Source organism: Leuresthes tenuis, unplaced genomic scaffold, assembly GCF_036924035.1.
Source record: "Leuresthes tenuis unplaced genomic scaffold, fLeuTen1.0.hap1 SCAF_7, whole genome shotgun sequence".
NCBI lineage: Eukaryota > Metazoa > Chordata > Actinopteri > Atheriniformes > Atherinopsidae > Leuresthes > Leuresthes tenuis.
The window spans coordinates 8,997,594-9,018,088 of NW_027325361.1; the positions used below are offsets into that span (position 1 = coordinate 8,997,594).

At 38.2% G+C, this 20,495-nt stretch overlaps 1 protein-coding gene across 1 annotated transcript in view; it reads right to left on the reverse strand.

Annotated features, from left to right (window-relative positions):
- The window catches only part of anos1b (anosmin 1b), a 48,633-nt gene that overhangs the window by 15,660 nt on the left and 12,478 nt on the right, over window positions 1-20,495 (reverse strand). The window contains exons 3-8 of the mRNA XM_072389134.1: window positions 9,846-9,908; window positions 8,995-9,202; window positions 6,387-6,571; window positions 4,186-4,315; window positions 943-1,033; window positions 214-451 (exon numbers count right to left, since the gene is read on the reverse strand). Of these exons, the coding sequence (XP_072245235.1) occupies window positions 214-451; window positions 943-1,033; window positions 4,186-4,315; window positions 6,387-6,571; window positions 8,995-9,202; window positions 9,846-9,908 (915 nt within the window). The remainder of the gene's footprint in view (window positions 1-213; window positions 452-942; window positions 1,034-4,185; window positions 4,316-6,386; window positions 6,572-8,994; window positions 9,203-9,845; window positions 9,909-20,495) is intronic.

Consider the following 20,495-nt stretch of genomic DNA (forward strand, 5'->3'; position numbering starts at 1 on the left):
CTAAAACTAATTACATCAATTAAGAAATTACATTCACAGTTGGGAAATATGCAGGGAAACAATGATGATGTCAGGATACTCACTTTCAGTGTAGTTTGTCAATGAGCAACATTATGTTATCAAAACACCATCATAACCAGACAGAGGGCAACATCAATAACTAAACTATGCTGTTGTATTTAGTGTAATTAAGTAGGTAGAAATTTTCCTTACCCCCTGAGTCAGCATGCTGTTGCTCTCCTTTTTACGCCTTTCCTGTGGATGTATGTGTGTTGGTCGTGCGTGCTTGTGCACTGTATGTGAGCCTGTTTGAGGCGTGTGTATGTGTCTGCGCACTGTGTGTGTATGTCGGGACAACCAGGTGACCCGGTAGTTGTGGACAGGCAGGTCTCCATCTCTGGGGGGCTCCCAATGTAATAAGACCGCCACTGTGGCCCCATTTCCCCTCGATCTGAGGAGGGAAAGCTACAAGTCAGACAACATCACAACATGTGTGTAAACAAATTCATGGTTATAGGGTGAGCAGTACAGGACTTCCCTAAAACCATATAGAAGTAGATGTTTGTCAGCTGCTTTCAGCATTGGGTTCACAATCTTACATCAACTATATATATGTACAGTAGACACACATCACTTCACAGCATGTTGAGTAGAAGCTACAATTTAAGTCTTCACCACTGTTATCAAATGGTATTGGAAAATCTATTTTGATCCAAGACATGGCCTGAACTTTATGTGACCATGTTTTGCTGCATACAAACAGAAAGACGCTGCAGTATGTAATTGAATAAATATGAACTATAATTTGCATACAGACACAGTTTATGACTGATTTTCTATCCTGAAGTGCTGAGAGGGTGCATAGCAACTACCTCAGTAAAGATAATAACAAGTGTATTAATACATTTAATCATCTTGAATATATGTGGAATCTATAGATACCTCTCTGGGAATCTGGCTGCTTGGGAACCAGTCCAGTCTACAGTCTGGTTGCTCACTTTGATATTCATCGGAGGTTCTGGAGTTGAAGGGTCTACACGGAGAAACAGCAAGAAACATTTAAACATGGAAAAAATGCTGTCATATCATCAGGATGCAGAAGATGATGGTGCTGGTCATTTATAGAACGTTGATTTGTCACTTAGAAATCTTTTTATTAGGGCTATAAAATAGTGATCAATTTATTAAAGCTAAAGATTTTCTTGGTACTACCAACATACTTAGCAATGCCACTGATTAATTGTGCCTCTACATAAACAAACTCCAATAAAATAATTTCTTTATGTCAAGACACTCACAGTGTGTTTTCAACCAGTGAACCAAAAAAAGTCAAATATTACACAGTTTGGCGAGTTTTCCCAGAAATTGACTGTCAAAGCTTACATTTATAGATCATACTTAAAGCTACCTTTAGATTTCTCATACCTACACAGATCTGATAAGTCCTTCAGAAAAATTGAATCCTTTAACGGCAACATTTTTAGCATGTTTTATTATTGAAAATTCCTAAATGTAAGTATGTGAATAGCTCGAAATAGCTCAAGTTAAACTACTGCGAACAACAGATGTATCTGTGTTTATGATTCCTCTTTCTTTCAAATGGCCAAAATATTCAGATTCAATATGTATCCTCTTCATAAACATGCCTACAAAACAAAACAAGCAGACAAAAGCAACAAACTGAGTAAGTAAATTTTGCTGCTCTCAATTTGTCAGTAACTTGTAGAGTTTATGCTTGCTATCATTTTGTCTTGCTAACACTTGTTAGTTGTGTGATTTGTGCCTTACTACTAAAATCAAGGCTTTTGCAATTTATAGTATTGATTTCAGTTTAAAACAGTTTCATCTTTTATTCCTTAAAGTGCAGACTTTTGACCAGCTTGACTGAGTTGTCCAATAACTCATCTAATGTGTTGCAGCGGAGAAAAATAGCAGGGGAGCCATTCTGGGGGGAGAAGGCTAATTTCATTCTAGTCTTATCCAAGTCTACAAAGTCAATTAGATTTATAGCATCAAAGGTGAGTGATAATGGAGAGGCCTGAAACTGCTTTCAGTAGCTACCAAACCAAAGACCAAAGGCCGCCACCACTAGACACTCCTTTGCCTCCTAAATGAATTCCTGAGGTCACAGGTCTTTTCAGTCTGTATCTCATTAGAGCCTACAATACTAATGCTGTATGTGATTAAAACTACTAAATGTTTCTGATTAGATCTACATCCCCTATGGCAGGCCTCCCACAGGCCCCAGGCTCAGCGACTGACCCAAATGCTGAGATCAAAGTTAGGGCAACATATCTTGAGCTGCTAGACCTGGCCTGTTTGTGTGGATGGTGTTTTCTGTTGTAAGTTGTGTGTCTCAGTGCCTGGAGTCATTTTTAGATCTGAAACAAAACACATGTTCTTCTCTGAGTGTCTGTTTCCAGCCGAGCTTGTTTCTTTTTCTCCATTGTTTCGTGAAATGAAGACATCAATACAAGTTGTAATTACTGCTGGCAGTTTCCTGTGTAACGTTGATAACTCAATGAGCAGAAAAGAGTTATTCAAATCCAGATCTTCTTTCTGGTTAGCATCAGATTCACAGTGGAGGGGCTGCAGCTATCTTGACATCTGCCAGCTTCCTGATTTATGACCCTTGACCTCCAGCTTCTGACTAATCAAGCAAATGAATGAGAAACACACGACTGACCCAGTCAGATTGTGTTTGGAATGTTTAAGTGTGTCTTTAACCTTTAACCCAGCCTCTTTAAAAAAACTAATACACACACACTCAGGCTCCAAAGCTCACACCAGCCAACGGCCAAATGGGGTTAAAGTTTGAGTTTGGCGGATAAATAAATTGGAGTCACTGGTCAGTTGGCTGATAAATAAATTGAAATGATAACCCTTTTTTTTTTTTTTACATAAACCAGCTCAGACTTATTTGACCCTGACTACTAATCATACCTGCTGTGATGTTACTACATCAAATTAATGTAGCTGACACAATTTGATGTTTTTAAAATACAAAGAATAGCATTTTAACTGCAAACATTTTACTATTAATTAATATTGGAATACACCAGTGGGTGTATTTTTTTTCATCAGTAAAGTATATTTTGCAAGACGTTAATTCCTAATGAACTATACAAAGAAATGATAGTTTGATTACATTTCATTAGGTTAGTGGAATTTGTTTGGCTGGTCAAGTTTTTCAGTTCACCAGACACACACAGATGAACAAAAAGGAACATTTTCAATTTTAACACTCAATTTTACAAATAAAATGTAAGATGAGAAAATCAATACGCTGTGTATGTTGTATATGACTGGCAGCCAATGAACTTATCTTTGTATAAAAAAAAGTGTGAAAACAACAAAAATTCCAACAAATCATGCAAAAGTAAACAACCAGGAGTGAATTCGTGAAGCTACTGCCACAAGCTAACAGTCTCACACAGGCCTTTTGTGAGTGGGGGCAAAAGATGAGTAGAAGAAAATTCTCTTTAATGCTATCTCAAATGCTATTTTACAACCTCCCATAAGCCTTCAACTGATAAAGAACTTTTTTCCAGAGCTTGGTCCAACTTTTAGTTATTAATCACATTCAAACACGGTCTAAGCAATCCTGGCAGCAAATTCATATCACAAGCCAATCCTGGCTGGACACCAGTATGACCTAAGTCTGCTGAGCATTAGATCAAGGTCCTGCTACAGTGTGTTTGTCTGTGTGTGTGTCTATCTTACTCTCGCTTTCACCCACTCTCACTGACCTAAACCAGGGATTTCACTCTGGCTCTAAACCAAGTGAGTGTGTATGTGTATGTGTCTTTGCAGTTTGTGTAAATATGTGCATGTGCAGTTGTGTCCATCTTCTGTTTCCCGTCTGTGTTTTATGGACTGCCTGATGGTATTCTACTGAGTGTTCCTTATCCATTAACTGTGAGTGATAGGGAGAGAAAGAACAGAGAAGGAGAGGAGTGGAAACGTTCCTGAGTTTCTAACAGTTCCAAGGGGAGGTGTAATATCTCTAATAAAATGACACAAAACGAGCACAAGTATCTGTGTTTTGCTCAGAGTCCCAAGACAGGATATCAAAATTCATTGGAAGGTCATGAAATATGCAGGAAGAGTCATCACACTGTGTGTGACATTTGCAATTGTTCTCCAAAGAGAACCAAAGTATGTTTAAAAGAGTGTCTAAAATACCTTTACTAGAGATGTAGTGTTTGCTGGGCGTGGTGAAACCTCTGCTGCCGTGGCTGTTGATGGCCGCTACCCTGAACTGGTACCAACGCTGAGGTCTTAGATCTGACAGAACCACATCCTCAGAGAGGGTCTAAAAACATGAGCACATCACAAATAGGCTCAACTGAAAAGCACTTTTCCTTAGCATATACAGTACAATGATAAAATGCTGCACACAAAATTTGAACATAATGCAGTACAAATCTCAGAATTATTAGAGCTAAGCACGATCATTTTGCTTACTTGTTTGTTTTGTCTGCAATCCAACAGCTGGATGAATATAACACAAATTTAATTTTTCATCACTATTTTTATATAATTTTGCTTCATTTGTTACAGAAACATTAGGAAGTGGTTTAATTGGTCATATACAGAGTCATAAAGAACTATGCAAAGCTACAAAGGGGGCAACGAGTCTTGCCACAGATAGCATGGCCCACACAGAGTCCTGATGTCACCACCATGAAGTATCAAGTCAGACGGAGAACTGTAACAAGTTGTGAATGATGCTTGGAAAAATCTGTATGCAAAGTTTAATGAAGACGTACTACATGGCTAAAACAATGACTGTTTAGCGTAAATTGGCACCTACAATATTTGTTGCTCATAAGTTTCACGAGTAACTGATTAATAAAGAATATGAATGGCATAATTTTTCAATGTATCCCCACATTTTTATTTAATTCATTCCTTAATTTTACACACCGACTGTGATCTGTTCAGGGCGGCCTATCCCAGCTGCTATTGGACGAGAAGCAAGGCACACCCTGGACAGGTCAGCGGTCTGTCACAGGGCCAACACGGAAACAAAATGTTACAAAAAAACATGTGCAACACTCTCACTCACATGGTCAACTTAGAATCACTAATTAACCTAACACGCATGTTTTGGATGTCAGAAATTTAGTAAAACACCTTTAATCTACACACAGGTTTGCAAAATCTTTTTTTTTTTGTTGAGAAAATGTGTTTAACAAGATGTGTGATTTTCATTCAAGAGCTTTAGCTATAGCTGAGGCATTTTTGCCATTGAGGGTAGTATGACTGTATAATGCCTCTGTAGGACCACACATGTCATCATTAGTACATAATTATCTTATTGTAGTTATTGGATATGACAGTTGATATTTTGCAAAGTTGTTTATTTTGTTTGCATTCACCAGTATCAAAGCACACCAAAGTAATACTCATGAAGGAAAGATTTAGTGAGTTGCTTTTTTTCCTAATGTATCAATTTTAACTTGTTGTTTCTTACAGACTAGCAACTAACACTTACATCCACAGCAGAATTTGTCATGAAGTCAGATGAACAAAGTCATCGTGGAATTCCATCTGATAATAGTGAAATGAAATGAGTTTCCTAACTTATGACCAAAGGGTCACATGTTTTGTTTCCTTGACAGTGCAAATTTAATCACTGCTTAAACACTGCTCATCCACACTCAGTCACACATACACACACACACACGAGCTGCCATCTATTTAAGTCCATAATGGGTGTTCAGTCATTCAGAGTCAGTCGGTGGAACGACTGTGGCTGCCTGTGGTTCCCTTTTAAGCTCTGCTTATTTACCTAACCTCACACAAGCACACAACACATGGAAGTACAGTGCACGCACACACTCAGTCATCGACATACTCGCACTCATACGTCGGGTTTACCCTGGCAGAGTGGGAGACTGGCTGGAGTGGAGAGGTTTAGACAGAAAGGCAGCAGACTGATGAGGTGAAAACAGAGTCTAACATCCATCTCCATAGCTGAGAAGTTTCATCATTCAAGGCAAATTGAGAGTTATGAAATAAAGATATGCTACAAAGTTTGTGGTGTTGCTCCACTGTAAAAGGCACAGGGAACCAGTTTTATAGCTTCCATGACTGTATGACCATCAATGTTGTTAGTTAGATAGAATCAATTATATGTTTTGCTGTTAAATATGCCATGTTGTTAAAATTTTGTTTTTTCTGGCTATCAGTTACTTATATCATTATGCCTTCAAAGAATCATCAGCGTTAAGGAAAAATATATTAATAGACTAATATGATTCAGTTACAGTCGGTGCACTCCTCACCTCAACTCCTCAGTCAGTTATTTCTTTCTTGATCATAATGATGTTGTCATCTCAAAACTTCACTAAAGACACAGCAAGACTGTAGTTATTTACCATGGTAACAGTGGCCCAGGGAGAGGCGTGGTCTTCACTGGGGTGAATGCCAATGTTCCAGCGGGACTGAAGCATGTAAATGACTGGCTCCATGCTGACATTAAACTTCGACACCCATGCAACCTTCACGTGACCCTCGGAATCCTCCAAGAAGCTCATCTCTCTGCGAGGCTTCAGGGGAACACCTGCAAGTACAAGACAGGAAAGGAATGTTATTTGGTTTGTGATGATGCCAAATAAGCACAAGTAAAATTCATTGTACTGGAACGTAATTAACATAATGACAATGGGCATAGATGGCAGAACCCACCACTGTTGACAGCATAAGGAAGAATAATACAATTGTGAGGCAATTAGGAGGAAAAACGTACAGGAATCAGTGGCAGTGTTTTTTTTTTGTTTGTTTTTTTTTTATTAAGAAATATTGACAGTAAAGTTGCATCTTTTTATTTGATGGAAGGGGGCTTCTGCTAAAGTGTAGCTGCTTATTTTCTGATAGCTTGTTTTTGTTACAACATCTTGATACGCTGAATAGTGTGTTGATGGTTTTTGAGATGGTTGCTATCTCCGACTTGACCACTAGATGTCAGTTAGAAATTAGTAAATGTCATATACTCTTCCTTAAGTTGTGCTTTTATCCATTCAATTTTCTATACCCGCTTAATCCAATTTAGGGTTGTGTGGGCTGGGTCTAATCCCAGTTGTCATTGGGCAAAAGGCGGGGTACAGCCTGGACAGATCGTCAGTCTATCACAGGGTCACACAGAGACAAACGAGACACACAACCTCACACACTCACACTCACTCCTAGGGATAATTTAGAGTCGCCAATTAATCTGACATGCATATTTTTGGATGGTGGGAGAGAGCCAGAAGACCCGGAGAGAACCCACGCATACACGGGAAGAACATGCACACTCAAGTTGTGTTTTTAGATTTTCTAAAATTACTTAACCCTTTAAGTGCCTGCAGAGGGGCCATAAGTGATTTTTCTACACATTGTCAGTGTGTACACAAGTGTTATGATTGCAAAAGCTAAGGTTCAAATGATTCCACTGATGCATAATATCTCACATTACAGTGACCACCGTGACCTTTCTTGGTGGCAGATAAAAATGGTCCTTTTTTATTGACAAGAATCTGTACAATCTAGTTATATGGAACTTTTAGCCCTAAAAAAAGTGTATATAGTAATATATTCCCGCAAATTTTTGTTGTATCATTTCCAAAGAGCCGACAGCTGTGCCAAATCTTTTATGTATTCTCTCATGCAGATCCAGTTTGCATGAAAACATTCTTGGCAGTAATTTTTCAAAAACATAGCCAACATTGATTGGCACCTCACTTGAGACTAAAACCGCTTCCATGTCGTGTCCACTGGCTTCAATAGCCAACATGAGTCTGTCAGTTACACTAATATCCAGTGTGCGTCGTGTCTGCACATGTTTAAGAAGTGTCCCTTTTTTAATAGTTTGAGTTTAAACAGTGGCATTACCCACAACAAAACTAAATCTGTACCTCAAACTGCAGTGAAGACATGTTTGTTGTGGCAATGGCCAGCTTGGAGGAGGAAACATCAGATATAGATAGCAAGATTTCTGTGCATTAAGCTGTTTTTTGGACCTAAGCATATCTTTAGAAAAAGATATAAAACGTTCATTTTTTTCATGGTATTGTTATCAAATTTGAAGTAAAATACGTCATAAACATCAGGCTATGGTTTTATACTATTTCCAATTCTCTTCAGTGGGTTTTAACATCAGTCCCAGTAACAGTTATAGCTAGTATATGTAACTGTTTGGTAAAAAGTTTTTTTTTTCTTTTTTTAAACTGGTTCAAAGAGCACTTTTATTGATTTACTGTAATGGGAAGGGGTGACGAAGAAGCAGACTGAAACTAACTGAATATATCTTGAATCTCAATGTCCTTCTGAGATTTCAGGAAAAGAAATATGGTTTGTCCGTTCTGAGCTGCAGTTAAAACATGATTGTGTGACATGAGTGTGACTAAAGGTTCTTATTTTCATGCGATTCTACACTAATGAATTCAAAAGCGTGAATATTTGAGCTTCAGCTGATAAATCCCCCTTAAAGTGATGTTTAAATAACGTAAAAACCGATTAAAAAAATTCACAAACTTGCTATATCAAAAATAGAATTGTCACTCAGCGCCTTGTTCGTCTTGTATTATGTCTGCAGCCAAATCCTAACCACATCTGAGACACTTCAACCTCAAACGGAGCATCTGGGACTTGAGATGCAGTCAAGCAGGCAGTATTTTGAAATCTTTATTGCATTAAATTCAATTTAAATAATTTACCAGACACTTTTGATCAAAGCAAATCAAAATGAGTATGTTTAAACAGCACAGTTACAAGAGCCAGATGTCATGACAAATATTGGAAGCTCACCCTTTCTAAATGAACAAAAACCATGTTCAGTGCTTTTTATAATAAGCATCAGCAGCTAGTGTGAGTATATCACCTAACAAAGCTTTGTCTATAAGGAAAAAGTCTAATCAACCCTGTGAAACAGCCAAGCGTCCTATTGAATTATATATTTAAACAATTTTCTTCAAGTCCCAAACAGCTGCCAAAGAACTGCCTTACCTTTATATAAATTGGCAGGAGCTTGACAAGTGTGTCCACAGCCATTAAAGCAGCACTTCCTGGAGGAGGGACAATGTTGGTCTGAGGAGCAGCTCTCCACGCAGGCAGCAGCGAATCCTGTAGCTCGCTGAGGCGGTGGGCAGTCTCCCTGACGAGATGACCTCAGTGAGGTCAGGAACTCCCTGCTTGTCACACACTCTGTTTGCTTCTGAGAAAGACAGACAGCACAGGCAGATATGACACACTGTCAAAATCATATGCTATGTATAACAATTCACACATAAGGCCATAAAAACACACAAGAGGGGTGAAAGTGTTTCCCTTGGTAAAGTCCCTCTGAGTGCTTAAAAGCTGTCCATAAGACTTGGTCAGAAAGGTTGTGTTCGAGTGTGCATATTTGTATGTGTGTTTCTGTGTCTGCGCACAGGGCTGCAGTTTAGCAAGATGTAAACACAAGCTTTCACTAATAGCGCTGAATTACCCTGTGGTCCTAACCAGACAGCCAGTCAGCCATCCAGTAACATGCTTCAGCTATTGTGATGAAAAACTAATCTATCTGAAAACCGCAGCAACTGGCTCTACAAATAATCATTTAGGGCCACACACACCCACACAAAGTACACATGAAACTGTTGTTCTTTCATGTATACATTGAAAAGCTCTCAAATGTTATCTATGACACACACACAAATAGCTTGCATGAAAACACACAGAAATGCTCCTTCATGTTAACATTGTGAAAACATCTTCATGGAGCCAATAAAAGCAGGTTTCTTGTGTAGGAATGACAATGCCACAAGGGCTGCAGTGACTTTCAGAAATACACACACAGGATGCATTTTCTGTCTTACCTCACATGACTTTGGAGAAAGCATCTTCCTGGTCTCCCACAGTTCTTTGCATGGCTGAAGGCACTGTGTACAAACAAACAAACAAAAAGAGACCAAATGCACATCAACATAAAAAAAGCAAATTTCCATTTTTATCCCAGCTGACAATTTCATCACTTTTGAGTAAGTGATAACAAATGCATGCAGAATCACCTTCCTAAATAATTTCTTAACTGATATTCTTACCCATCTCTTTACTTGAAAAACAAACAAGCACATTTAGCAGAATGATTCCTTCAAAACAGCAGAAGAAATAGAGGGAAGGAAAAGTGCATTAACAAGAACAAATAAAGTATCGCACAGTTCTAAGATTTGCAGTGACAGATCTCAGTTTCTAAGCCAGTGGAAGTCTCAAAAGAAGCACACACTCTCAAAGCACATACTCATCTGGTTTGCCACCTCAGTGAACTGGTGAATGATGGCTCTTACCAAATTAAAACCAGACAACATATAAAAACAGCGGTTTCCCCCGCAACCCTCTCCCTCCTCTTTTTCTCTGCCTGTCTGTCTCCCTCAGTTTCCCCATGCGCCTGGCTTCAATCATTTCTCCAATCTATTCCATCCCACTGATTCCAGAAGAAGAAACATAATTTAAAACATGGCATAAAAACGTCATCTTAAAAAAATAAATAGGCTACCGTTGGATGAATTTGGCCAAATTTCAGCTAGCCAGCAATGTTTGAAAGAAGCTTATCTGGACAGTGATGGTTGTAAATATTCCAAATTAAACTGTAAACTTGATTTTTACACACAAAAAAAACAACTAAAATTGCAAGATAACATGAAACATATACACCATCTTCAAACCATTACCAGTGAAGACACATGTGCTTGGTTTCTTAACCTGTGGGGCATAAAATTAAGTCTCAGTATGACGTGCTAATAGAGTTCACTGATGTACATTTGGTTCAGTTCAAGTCATGGAAGAAAAAGTTTAGTGATGCTCCACCCAAAATATTTCCACTGAGAATGAAGCACATTTATCTCAGGCTTGAGACATGGCTGTAAAATTAGCAATCCACAAGGAATAATAGCTGTAGTCAGGTAAGACTGAGAGTTTACAATGAAATTACAAGGTAAGAGTAAAATCTGAAGATCCAAAATTCTATCCAGTCATATGTCTGCTTCAACATGTTCAGATTTCTACTAAACTATGTCTGCAGTCTTAACAGTTGGCTGTAGCTCAGGGGTAAGAGCAGTCGTCTGCCAATCGGAGGGTCAACAGTTTGATTCCTGACTTCCCAGAACCACATGTGAAGGTATCCTCAGGCATGACACTGAACCCCAAGTTGTGTCTGATACAGCCATCAGTATGTGTGTGATTGTTACACTATACTAAAATATGTTGTGTGTGAATGTGGCTTGCAGAGTTAATTTTATTTTAGTTTTAATACTCTTCCCCTTCCTGTTATTTCTGATCATTTGTTATTGTTCTTTTTATTTAATCTTCACATTATCGGTTCTTTTCTTCTTCACCGACCATTGCGCTCATCTCTCTAGAGCATTTCACTCGTTATGCATCAGTAACTCTTCTGCCCTTCTCACTTTGTACTCCCTAAGTTATCGTCCTCTTCTCCAAGGCCACGACACCTATACATCCTTAGGTTCTATGTTGAGTGTTTACACAAAGTCTAGAGGTCATTAACAGCTGTAAAAAAACAGTGTCCTGGTATGTGCATCTCAATATAGAAGCACTGCAGCTGGTAAATGCAGCCAGTAAAATCATAAGCTTGGCAAATAGTACTCTATTAGAAAGCATGTGGAACATCCAGGATTTTAGGATGCCAAACATGTAATATGTCAGACTTCCATTTACTTAGGGGGAAAACAACAACAAGCTCTTCTTCAGGAATTACACTGATCGCATTACCTACTTGTGATAGAAGATGTAGGCTGAACTGAATGCCGATAACAAGCTGGATGGTCCTTCTCCTCTTTGGAATTTGAAATTTGTAATTTATCTGACCACACAATAGTTTTCCACTTTACATCACTCCGTTTTAAATGCGGAGTGATGCACCAGAGAAGATGGCAGCGTTTCTGGATCATGTTCACGTGTTATTTTTCTTTGCACGTTAGAGCTCTAACCTGCATTTGTGGATGACACGGTGAACTGTGTTCACAGACAGTGATTTCTGGAAGCATTTCTGAGTCCACGCAGTGATATCATAACAGAATCATGTCTGTTTTTAATACAATGCTGCTTGAGGGCCCGAAGATCACGGCTGTGTGCCTTGTGAACAGTGATGTCTCAAATTCCTTTGATGATATCATGTATAGCACTTATGTACTGAAGATAATAGGATATTCAAGGTCTCTCCAATTTTATGTTGAGGAACATCATTCTGAAATTGCTCCTAGTTGTGATCACATCTAGACTGCTAAAGTTCTGTCCATCGTTACTTCTAAGAGACTGTACCTTTCTAAGGTGCTCTTTTATATGCTATGTTACTGACCAGTTGCCAGTCAATCTACTTTAGTTGCAACATGTTTTTTCACCAGCTGTTTCTTTTAAGTTCCACTTTAATTTCAGTTTTTTTAAGACTTGTAACTGCAACCAAATTCAAAATGAGGGGTTTCAAAATTCAGCAACAAGTAAAAGTCCTGAATGAACACTCCTAAGTTAAGTAGAATGACCTTTTGGCTCTTCTGATTAGATAATTAGATTATTTCAAATACAATAAACCAGAAATCATTATTTTGTGCTGATATTCACAGTTTAAAGACATCTAAAATGCTCATTGTTTTTCATGATCTCAGAGGCCAAAAAGCTTGGAAACAAATAGTTTAAATAATGTTTAATAAAATGTTGAATTTGAAAAGTGAAAAACTTGATTAATTTTTCATTTTGTGCAAAGGGTAACTACTTGGTAAAATCATCAATTTAATGCTGCAGCTACACTACAGCACTTGAATAGTTTGTGAAGAAGGCTAAATATACTGTGACACTAACAGGGGTCATTCATAACATAGTTTGTATACATGAACTGGATGTAGCCACTGTGACATCATCTGCTGGTTTGTGAACTGCTATCTTGAGAAATATCATGAAGGCCATAGCCTTCTTGATATTTGTTCAGACAGAAGAGACACTATTTGCACGAGAGTTTGGATCCTAAGAGTGATACTTGAAGCCTGAGTGGACAAAATTGTGTATTTCTAAAGCCTGAATGAGTGAATCTCACTAACAGTATAATCATAGCTTGAAAGAAATCACTTGGAGCCAGCCCTTAGCTACTGTACTGCACTTAAAGTCACCGCCTCACTTGCAATACACAGTGGCTACATCCATCTTTGAATACAGTCTGTAATTCTGAACAGTTTGATACATTACGCAAATGTTGTTATCAAACTATTTTAACATCCCACAGTTCAACTAGTGGCAGTGTACTTATAGAAAGGTGTGAAAAGGGAGATGAGAGGGGCAAGTTAGATGGATTTAAGGTGAAAATATTCCTGGCATGAAAAAGGTGCGCACCTTACATACTCAATTATCCCCTGGCTGTTATAAATCATTGAAAAGTACATACATTGCGTTTGTGTAAGAAGTGCTGAAAGACAAACAGATACTGTTGGACTTGAAGGCGACATAATGAGTAATGTCTGTGGAAAAGAGCACAGTAGAAACAGCTCTGGTCAAAGGTCGACGATGTTACTGTTCACCACACCAACACATGTAACAACAGAGTCTTGATAAATGACTTTCTCTCTGTCTGTGTGTGTACACAATTTGCAGAGGAGCTCCTCAGATATCCCTGTAATAATTAATCACACACACATATACACCTTGTCTCTCAGCCCCCCCCTCTGGTCTCTCCTGCTGTTTTATAGCCTCACCTGCCACAGCAGAGGGATGACAGCCACACTCAGCAATGGGGAGGAAAAGGAAATGTGAGTGGGATGGGGGAAGGAAAGAAGTGAGTGTCATTTGAAAAAGAGAGAGGAGATGAAAGACAAACAGTGAAACAGGTCCAGAGAAAATGAAGAAAGGGAATGAGAGACAAAGAAAGACAGCCACCAGATGTGCTCATTTTCCATAAACAGTCACTAGTTGAGTGAATGCAATGTGAAAAACTTTGGTTTATGTATGCTCCGCTTGTCATCAGCTGTTTAGAGTGTATTTGTTCCTGGGATAGATTTCTCAAATTCAAACTTACAAAGTTTTATCTGTTTTTAGCATCCTCTATCATCAGCTATTTTGAGAACCTGAGAGCTTTTTTTGAACTCAAGAATTTTATCCTCTTTGTGTTTACTCATGCAAAGCAGTACAGTAGATATCCAGCTAAATCTTCCTTGGGGGTTCACACTGTAACAACATGGTAAAAGAAAACCGAGCGGCATCCAGTACTGACCCGAGATTAAATGTGTACTATGAAATGTAGAAACTCAAATAAGTAAATTAGTAGCTCTGCTGTCATAATCTGTGAATGTGTGAATAAGAAACACACTGTAAAGCCCATTGGAAGATCCCGCAACAGCACTAAAAATCCCATTAAAAAGCATGGGACATTTTTGCCATATCCTTGGAAGAACTTGTAAAACAACCAGAACTAATGTCAACAGCATGAAGGGAGAGAAGAAACAGACAAGAGAGGAAAAGAAGGAGGCCAAGAAAGATGAAGTCTTGAAGATAGCTGAGTGATGAACTACTCCACCTTTCACACCACATGTGCCCACACAGAGGCCTCACGCTGAATGTTCAACGTGATCTCGTGACAGATTGTAAAATACTATCTATCTATCTATCTATCTATCTATCCATCCATCCATCCATCCATCCATCCATCTATCTATCTATCTGATGCCTGAGGTGTGCTTCCCTGACACTTACATCACATCAGAAGTCAGAACCACACCAGAACTCTAGAAGGCCAACATAAAAATCAAGACGTTTCGCATATGAAACACACGCACCTCGCAGTCAGTGTAAATTCAGCCTTGGACAAGTGGGGAAATCAAAACAGCATGAATCATGGAATGGATCGTGTCAAGGGAAAGAATGGTAAACACCTCCTAGTTCTTACCAGCAAGATGTACATGTTAAGCATAAAACAGTATTTTAATCAACTTTACAAGTATTGCACAATTGTTAAGAATGGATTTTTAGGGATGAATGATGAAGAAAGGATGATAACAGGAAGGGCCACAGTGACTTGATACCTCTGCTCCTTTGTTCAGTTTGTTGTTGGACATCCTGCTGTCTTAAACACCTGGTACACATTACTACATCTACTCGGGGGGTATGAATGTGTGTGTATGTGTGCGTGGGTGTGTGTGTGTGTGTGTGTGAGAGAGAGATCTGTAAGAGTATGAGAAGGAGAAAGAGATAAAAGAAGGAGGAGATGGACGGATGGAGGAACTGAGGGAGGGTAGCAGTTCAGCTTTTGTGAGCTCCCGTGAGTGTTTCCATGAGAAAGAGTGCACTGATTATGTGACACAAACCATATGTGTGAGGGCAACATCTGCTTGGTTTGTGCTTTTAATAAAGAGACACTAACCTCTGATAAATCAAAGGAATATATACAGTAGATATCTATAAAGTGCCATAGTTGTATCTACTTTTACACTTCTCATTTCTTTCATCCCTCCTTATATTATCATGTATTATTTGTGCTATGAATTTGCTCCACTCACAAGGAGAGCATTCTGAGAGAAATATATCTTTAAAGTCCTAAAGTCCTAAAAGTGAAGGAACTTACTTTAGAGAAACAATCTCAATATCAATTAAACATAAAAAAGAACCTTATAAAGGAAAAGAAATCCCTTAAGTAATATTCAAAATATATTTTTATCTTTACCTTGCAGACAATGAAATATTACAAGTTTAAGCTCCTCTAGAGAAAAAGACAACATTGGGAAATTACACTCAACCTTTAACTTTACTGTGCACCATTTTGTGTGGGTGTATGGGTGTGTGACTGTGAGCAATTAGACTGACGATGTGTTACACATGCAAAAACCCAGAGAGAACAACTTGCTTCAACTTTGCTCCAACTCTGCATAAGGACCCAAAAGGAGCTTAGGGAAAACTAATACAAGTCCCTAAATTATTCTATAAATGTCTCTGTCAAAAGGTTTGAAGTATGCTACACTGCCAAAAGGGTTTATGAGGTCCTGCAGTGGAAAACAGGTTTAACCAAGTCTTTTTGCCTCACCAATAGCCCTAAAACTGGGTTTTATGAACACAAGATGAATGCAGCTTCATAGAGAAAATGCCTCAAACACAAAGACCCACACGAAGAGCCACGTGAAATAATTTAGCACACTATTTTAGAAAACGTGATTGTACGAAACATGTAACAGGACTTTTTTTGTCAGTAATGTTATTCAGTTTTTATCATATTTCTTCTTCATATTTTCATTTCTGGAGTAGTTTCAGGGGAATAAAGATTGACAAGATCTTTTTATTCATCTGTTATGTCTATTTTTTTTTATCCTATTTCTATCTATTCTGTTTTTAACTTTCTCCTTCAAGTTCTTCTGTCTACTATCTTCCTCTGACATCCCCTGACAGCTTTACGTCTGATTCACCAGCATCAGTTTTGAGTGAAATCGCTCCTAATTCAGCCAGCCCTTTGATTAATGAGATATGGAAATTGATTAAAAACAGAAAGTAGCAAGTCCTGCTGCCCTCTACAAAAGACATTCAACACAATTTGCTTTTGGAAGAGTAAAATTTTTTGTTCACTGCTAAAATCTTACTAAATTAAAGTTAAGACTGTGATTGTTTCAAAGAAACAATAAGATGCCAAAATGTGGACAATGCTATATCTGCTACTTTGGAAAGACAGTCCAGGTACCCTGGAGTGCCATCCACACAATTGCATAAATGGTGCTTCACTAAGAGCTCTCAGAGTTATCTCCCACATGGAGGACAAAAAAGATTTTTTTTGTCTCAAGAGTATAGGAGTGTTGTTCCTAATAACTTCTGACTTTCTCTTTATCTTTTTTTGCTTGTTGGGTAAAAATGGTCCAGACCAGGGCTGACTACTGAAAAACTGGTATAGCATCCATCAATAATCTGAAGAAAGCTTTAAATTCCCATTAGTGTGAGTATAGGACAGATTTATTGCTGCGCCAGTATCGATATCTAGGGGTTCAACAGTAAGATACTAACATACTGTCTAGTAATCTCTTTTAAAGAAATACAGATACATTCAGCAGACCTGATATTAACAAATGTCCCTGGTGTTGAAAGTATCTGGTCCACAATTTATCATAAGAGAGCATGCAAGTAAAAACGGGAAAAAAAAGGGAAATCCATTCACAGACTTCCACTTCAACACAACACCAGGCATAAGTCCGGGGGTCCTAAATAAGGTAATCCAGCGGACAGTAAGAGCAACAACATCTTTTTCTCTATGTAGTTCATCATAAGCCGCCTCTGGGATGTGTGACTGAACAAGTGCAGAACAGAGGAAAACAGAATCCACATTAGTCTATCAAACAATAATAAAGTGGACTGTGCAGATAATATAATGCTCCCAAGGTGTACAATCAATAAAAAACCCGCACACTCCAGACATCTCCAACATAACAAATACACTCACCTTGAGAGCATTAAACACTGTTGGACATCCTCTGCTGTGCAATTCATTATTTTGATTAATTGAGGCTATTATGGCTCAGGACTATGATATATGCTTTACTCTTACAATTTATTTTGATTGGCCTACCATGAGGACTTTTACAAATTGGGCTGTGTCCACTTTCAACAGACTGTAAAACAGCAAGAATTAATAACTTTGCAATTCAAACAAGAGTCACTGCGCATGCCTGGGAAGTATCAGGTTGTCTGAGGAAAGTGGTTGCTTTTAAAGATTCAGCTTCCAGTGGATAGTTTAAAAGACTGTCGTTGAACACCAGTTAAAGTGCCGCAGAATAACGAAGCCAGGATAAAGTTTAGACACAGTAGTACACTGGTAAATATTTTCTGTACTTAACTTAACTAAATCGTTCTGTAGAAGTCCAAATAGTAAGATTATCAGCATGAAAAGCAAATGGAAAGAGAAAAGCTAGGAAATAACAAATAGAGATTAGTCTAAGGCCAAAGGAGCTGTGTGTGTTTGTAGTTTTTCTTTGAGGTGGCGGGGGGGATAAATAGTTGAAAGTAGATGTCTGATGTTTCACTCAGTGTGGTATCCCCTGCAATGGTCTGTTGGTGGAAGTTTCTGGGGGGGAGTGTGCTCTTGGCTGCTGTTGACATTAACCCCTGCTGACCCCATTATAAATCCATACTCACACTACTGAAATACACAATGCACAGCTCTTACTGTGCCTGTCTTAACTTTATCCTTTATTCAACTGTCATGTGAATTTGTAGCAAAGCCTGAAAATGTTGTAAGAAGTAAAATATGACTCAAGTGTGTTTCCAGCTGGGTTCAAGCTTTTAGAAAGGCCAAACCTGAACAGGGAGCTCATGAAATACATCAATAAGAACCTAGACTTTAAAGAGTCTTTAAAGAAGTAATTGATACTGGGTGAGATCAGGTCGGCAAGTAAAAGGTCACTGTGGACAGATATCTAACAGACATTTTTGATCACTGGATAAGGCAGTATCATTATTTCTGCATAGTTGATAAGAGATGCTTCTCTAAAACCAAATAATAAAAATGATAATAATAGGAAAAAAAATAGAAAAATAGTTGTGGTCCTTCTCATTCAAAACATGATCATTTGCATTAAAACAGAACCAGATTCTGTCTGAAAACCCCCAGAAAGCTGTAAAAAGCTGGAGCTGCTGCAGAGAGAACAGACTGTCAGCTAAATATACTCATGGCTGGAAACTCTTCCTGAATCAAACAATGAATTAAAACACACTCACAAACACAGACACACTGAAGCCTTCTGGCAGCAGTGTTAAAAGAATAAACAGGGCAAAGTTTTGCTCCATGAAGGATGGATGAACATTATTTTTACTTAAAAGAATATTTTTTCCATGACAGAAGCCATGTGGCTTTAAAAAGTCCATAGAGAAGTGAAAGGAGCAACACATCAGAAGGCACAGAATGAATAAGAATAATTCGTTGTGTATTTCCACATGGTTCATTGCATTGACAGACCTTGGGAATCTTGAATACTGCAGGTTAAATTAATTCTTATTTATCTTATTTAATTTGCTAGCTAATGAAAAACATTATAATAAAATGTCTTATGATGCTTAATAAGACACCACAAAATAAGTACAGTAACAAATACTTCACCTAAGGTGTTCAGATCTGTTGATCTTTTTTTTTTCATTGATAACTTTAAATCAAAATCCTGCTTGTTTTCTGTTGAACTAAGGGTGTGACAAAGCTTTTTTCAGGAACTATTGGTCTGATTTCGGTTACTCAAGGAGATGAAGCCAGTACCCACAAGGACAACAATTAATTTTGGGACTTTCAGGTTCCAGCTGAATTAATTTTGAAAGACTCAACTATGCAGTCCAGAATTGTGAGATAGACATTAAGTTGTTCCCAAGAGCTTGGGTGGTCCAGAAATCAGGAATCAACGAGCCATACTAAGAATGACCCGGCCCTAAGACTAGACTATTATGCTATAAAAGCATGTTGGCATCAGTGGTTCTCCTTGTTGATCATGAGTTACTACAACAACTATAGCCAACAGTTTGGAATTTAACTATGCACCATTTGTCCTGCGGATGCATCTTCCCTGGATCCTAGATCCTTAATTAAATTCATGAAAGTTTTTTTTCATAGGGAGATGAAGACTAAGACTGATTGTGGGAGGAGCCTCTTTAATGAAGAGCCCAAGATTACCAGATGCATCCCCCTCTCCAGTGGCCATTTTTACAGTTTTACAGTTTACAGTACAAACTTTTCCCAGAGACAACTCACATAAATTATTGTTACTGGTGAACGCGGCCAAAGTGACTTTCTTCACTTCTGAGCATCACACAGCTGATGATACAACATCTGTTGTAACTAGTTTAAGTTGCCTTGACTGCTTCATTTTATATGTGTGTTCATCCATAATGGAAAAACATCAAACAAAAACAAAAATATGCTGTCTGTACACTGCTTGTTTGAAGATTTCACATTCAGCCTGTCTGATTCGATTCAAATAATAAACTTCCTCAAAAGTCCTGCTGCACTGCTTTAAATAGATTAAGTTGAATTTGAAATGTTCGACTGTAGTCCTTGTCACTTCTAACTCTGCAACTGTTCTTTGGCATACTGAAACATTACTTTGTGCACATGCCTTAATTAGGTGGTGAAATAGTTTAGGAACAGAGGTCAGAACAGAAGAGGTCTTTATTGTTACACAAAAGACTTGGTAAATGGTAAGAGTCATGATTGGACTGAGGTTAAAGCCAGGGTTTTTGGCAGCTTTGGGGTAAATTTCAAGCTATGATGTCATCATGGTTAATGTTTAATCACAAGTTGTGTGACATCATCTAATCTGAAATCACCACATCCACCTGCCATCCTCATATACACCCAATAAGTTGTATAGCCCTTTTTCCTCCATTGTATATTTATTCCACTGAAGACAATGGGAAAGCCAGATCAGTGGATTCATAAATTATATAAAAATCATCTATCTATTATTGTTTGTGACAAATAAATTGGTGAAATGCATTCCTGGATTGTATGTTTGAATACCCAC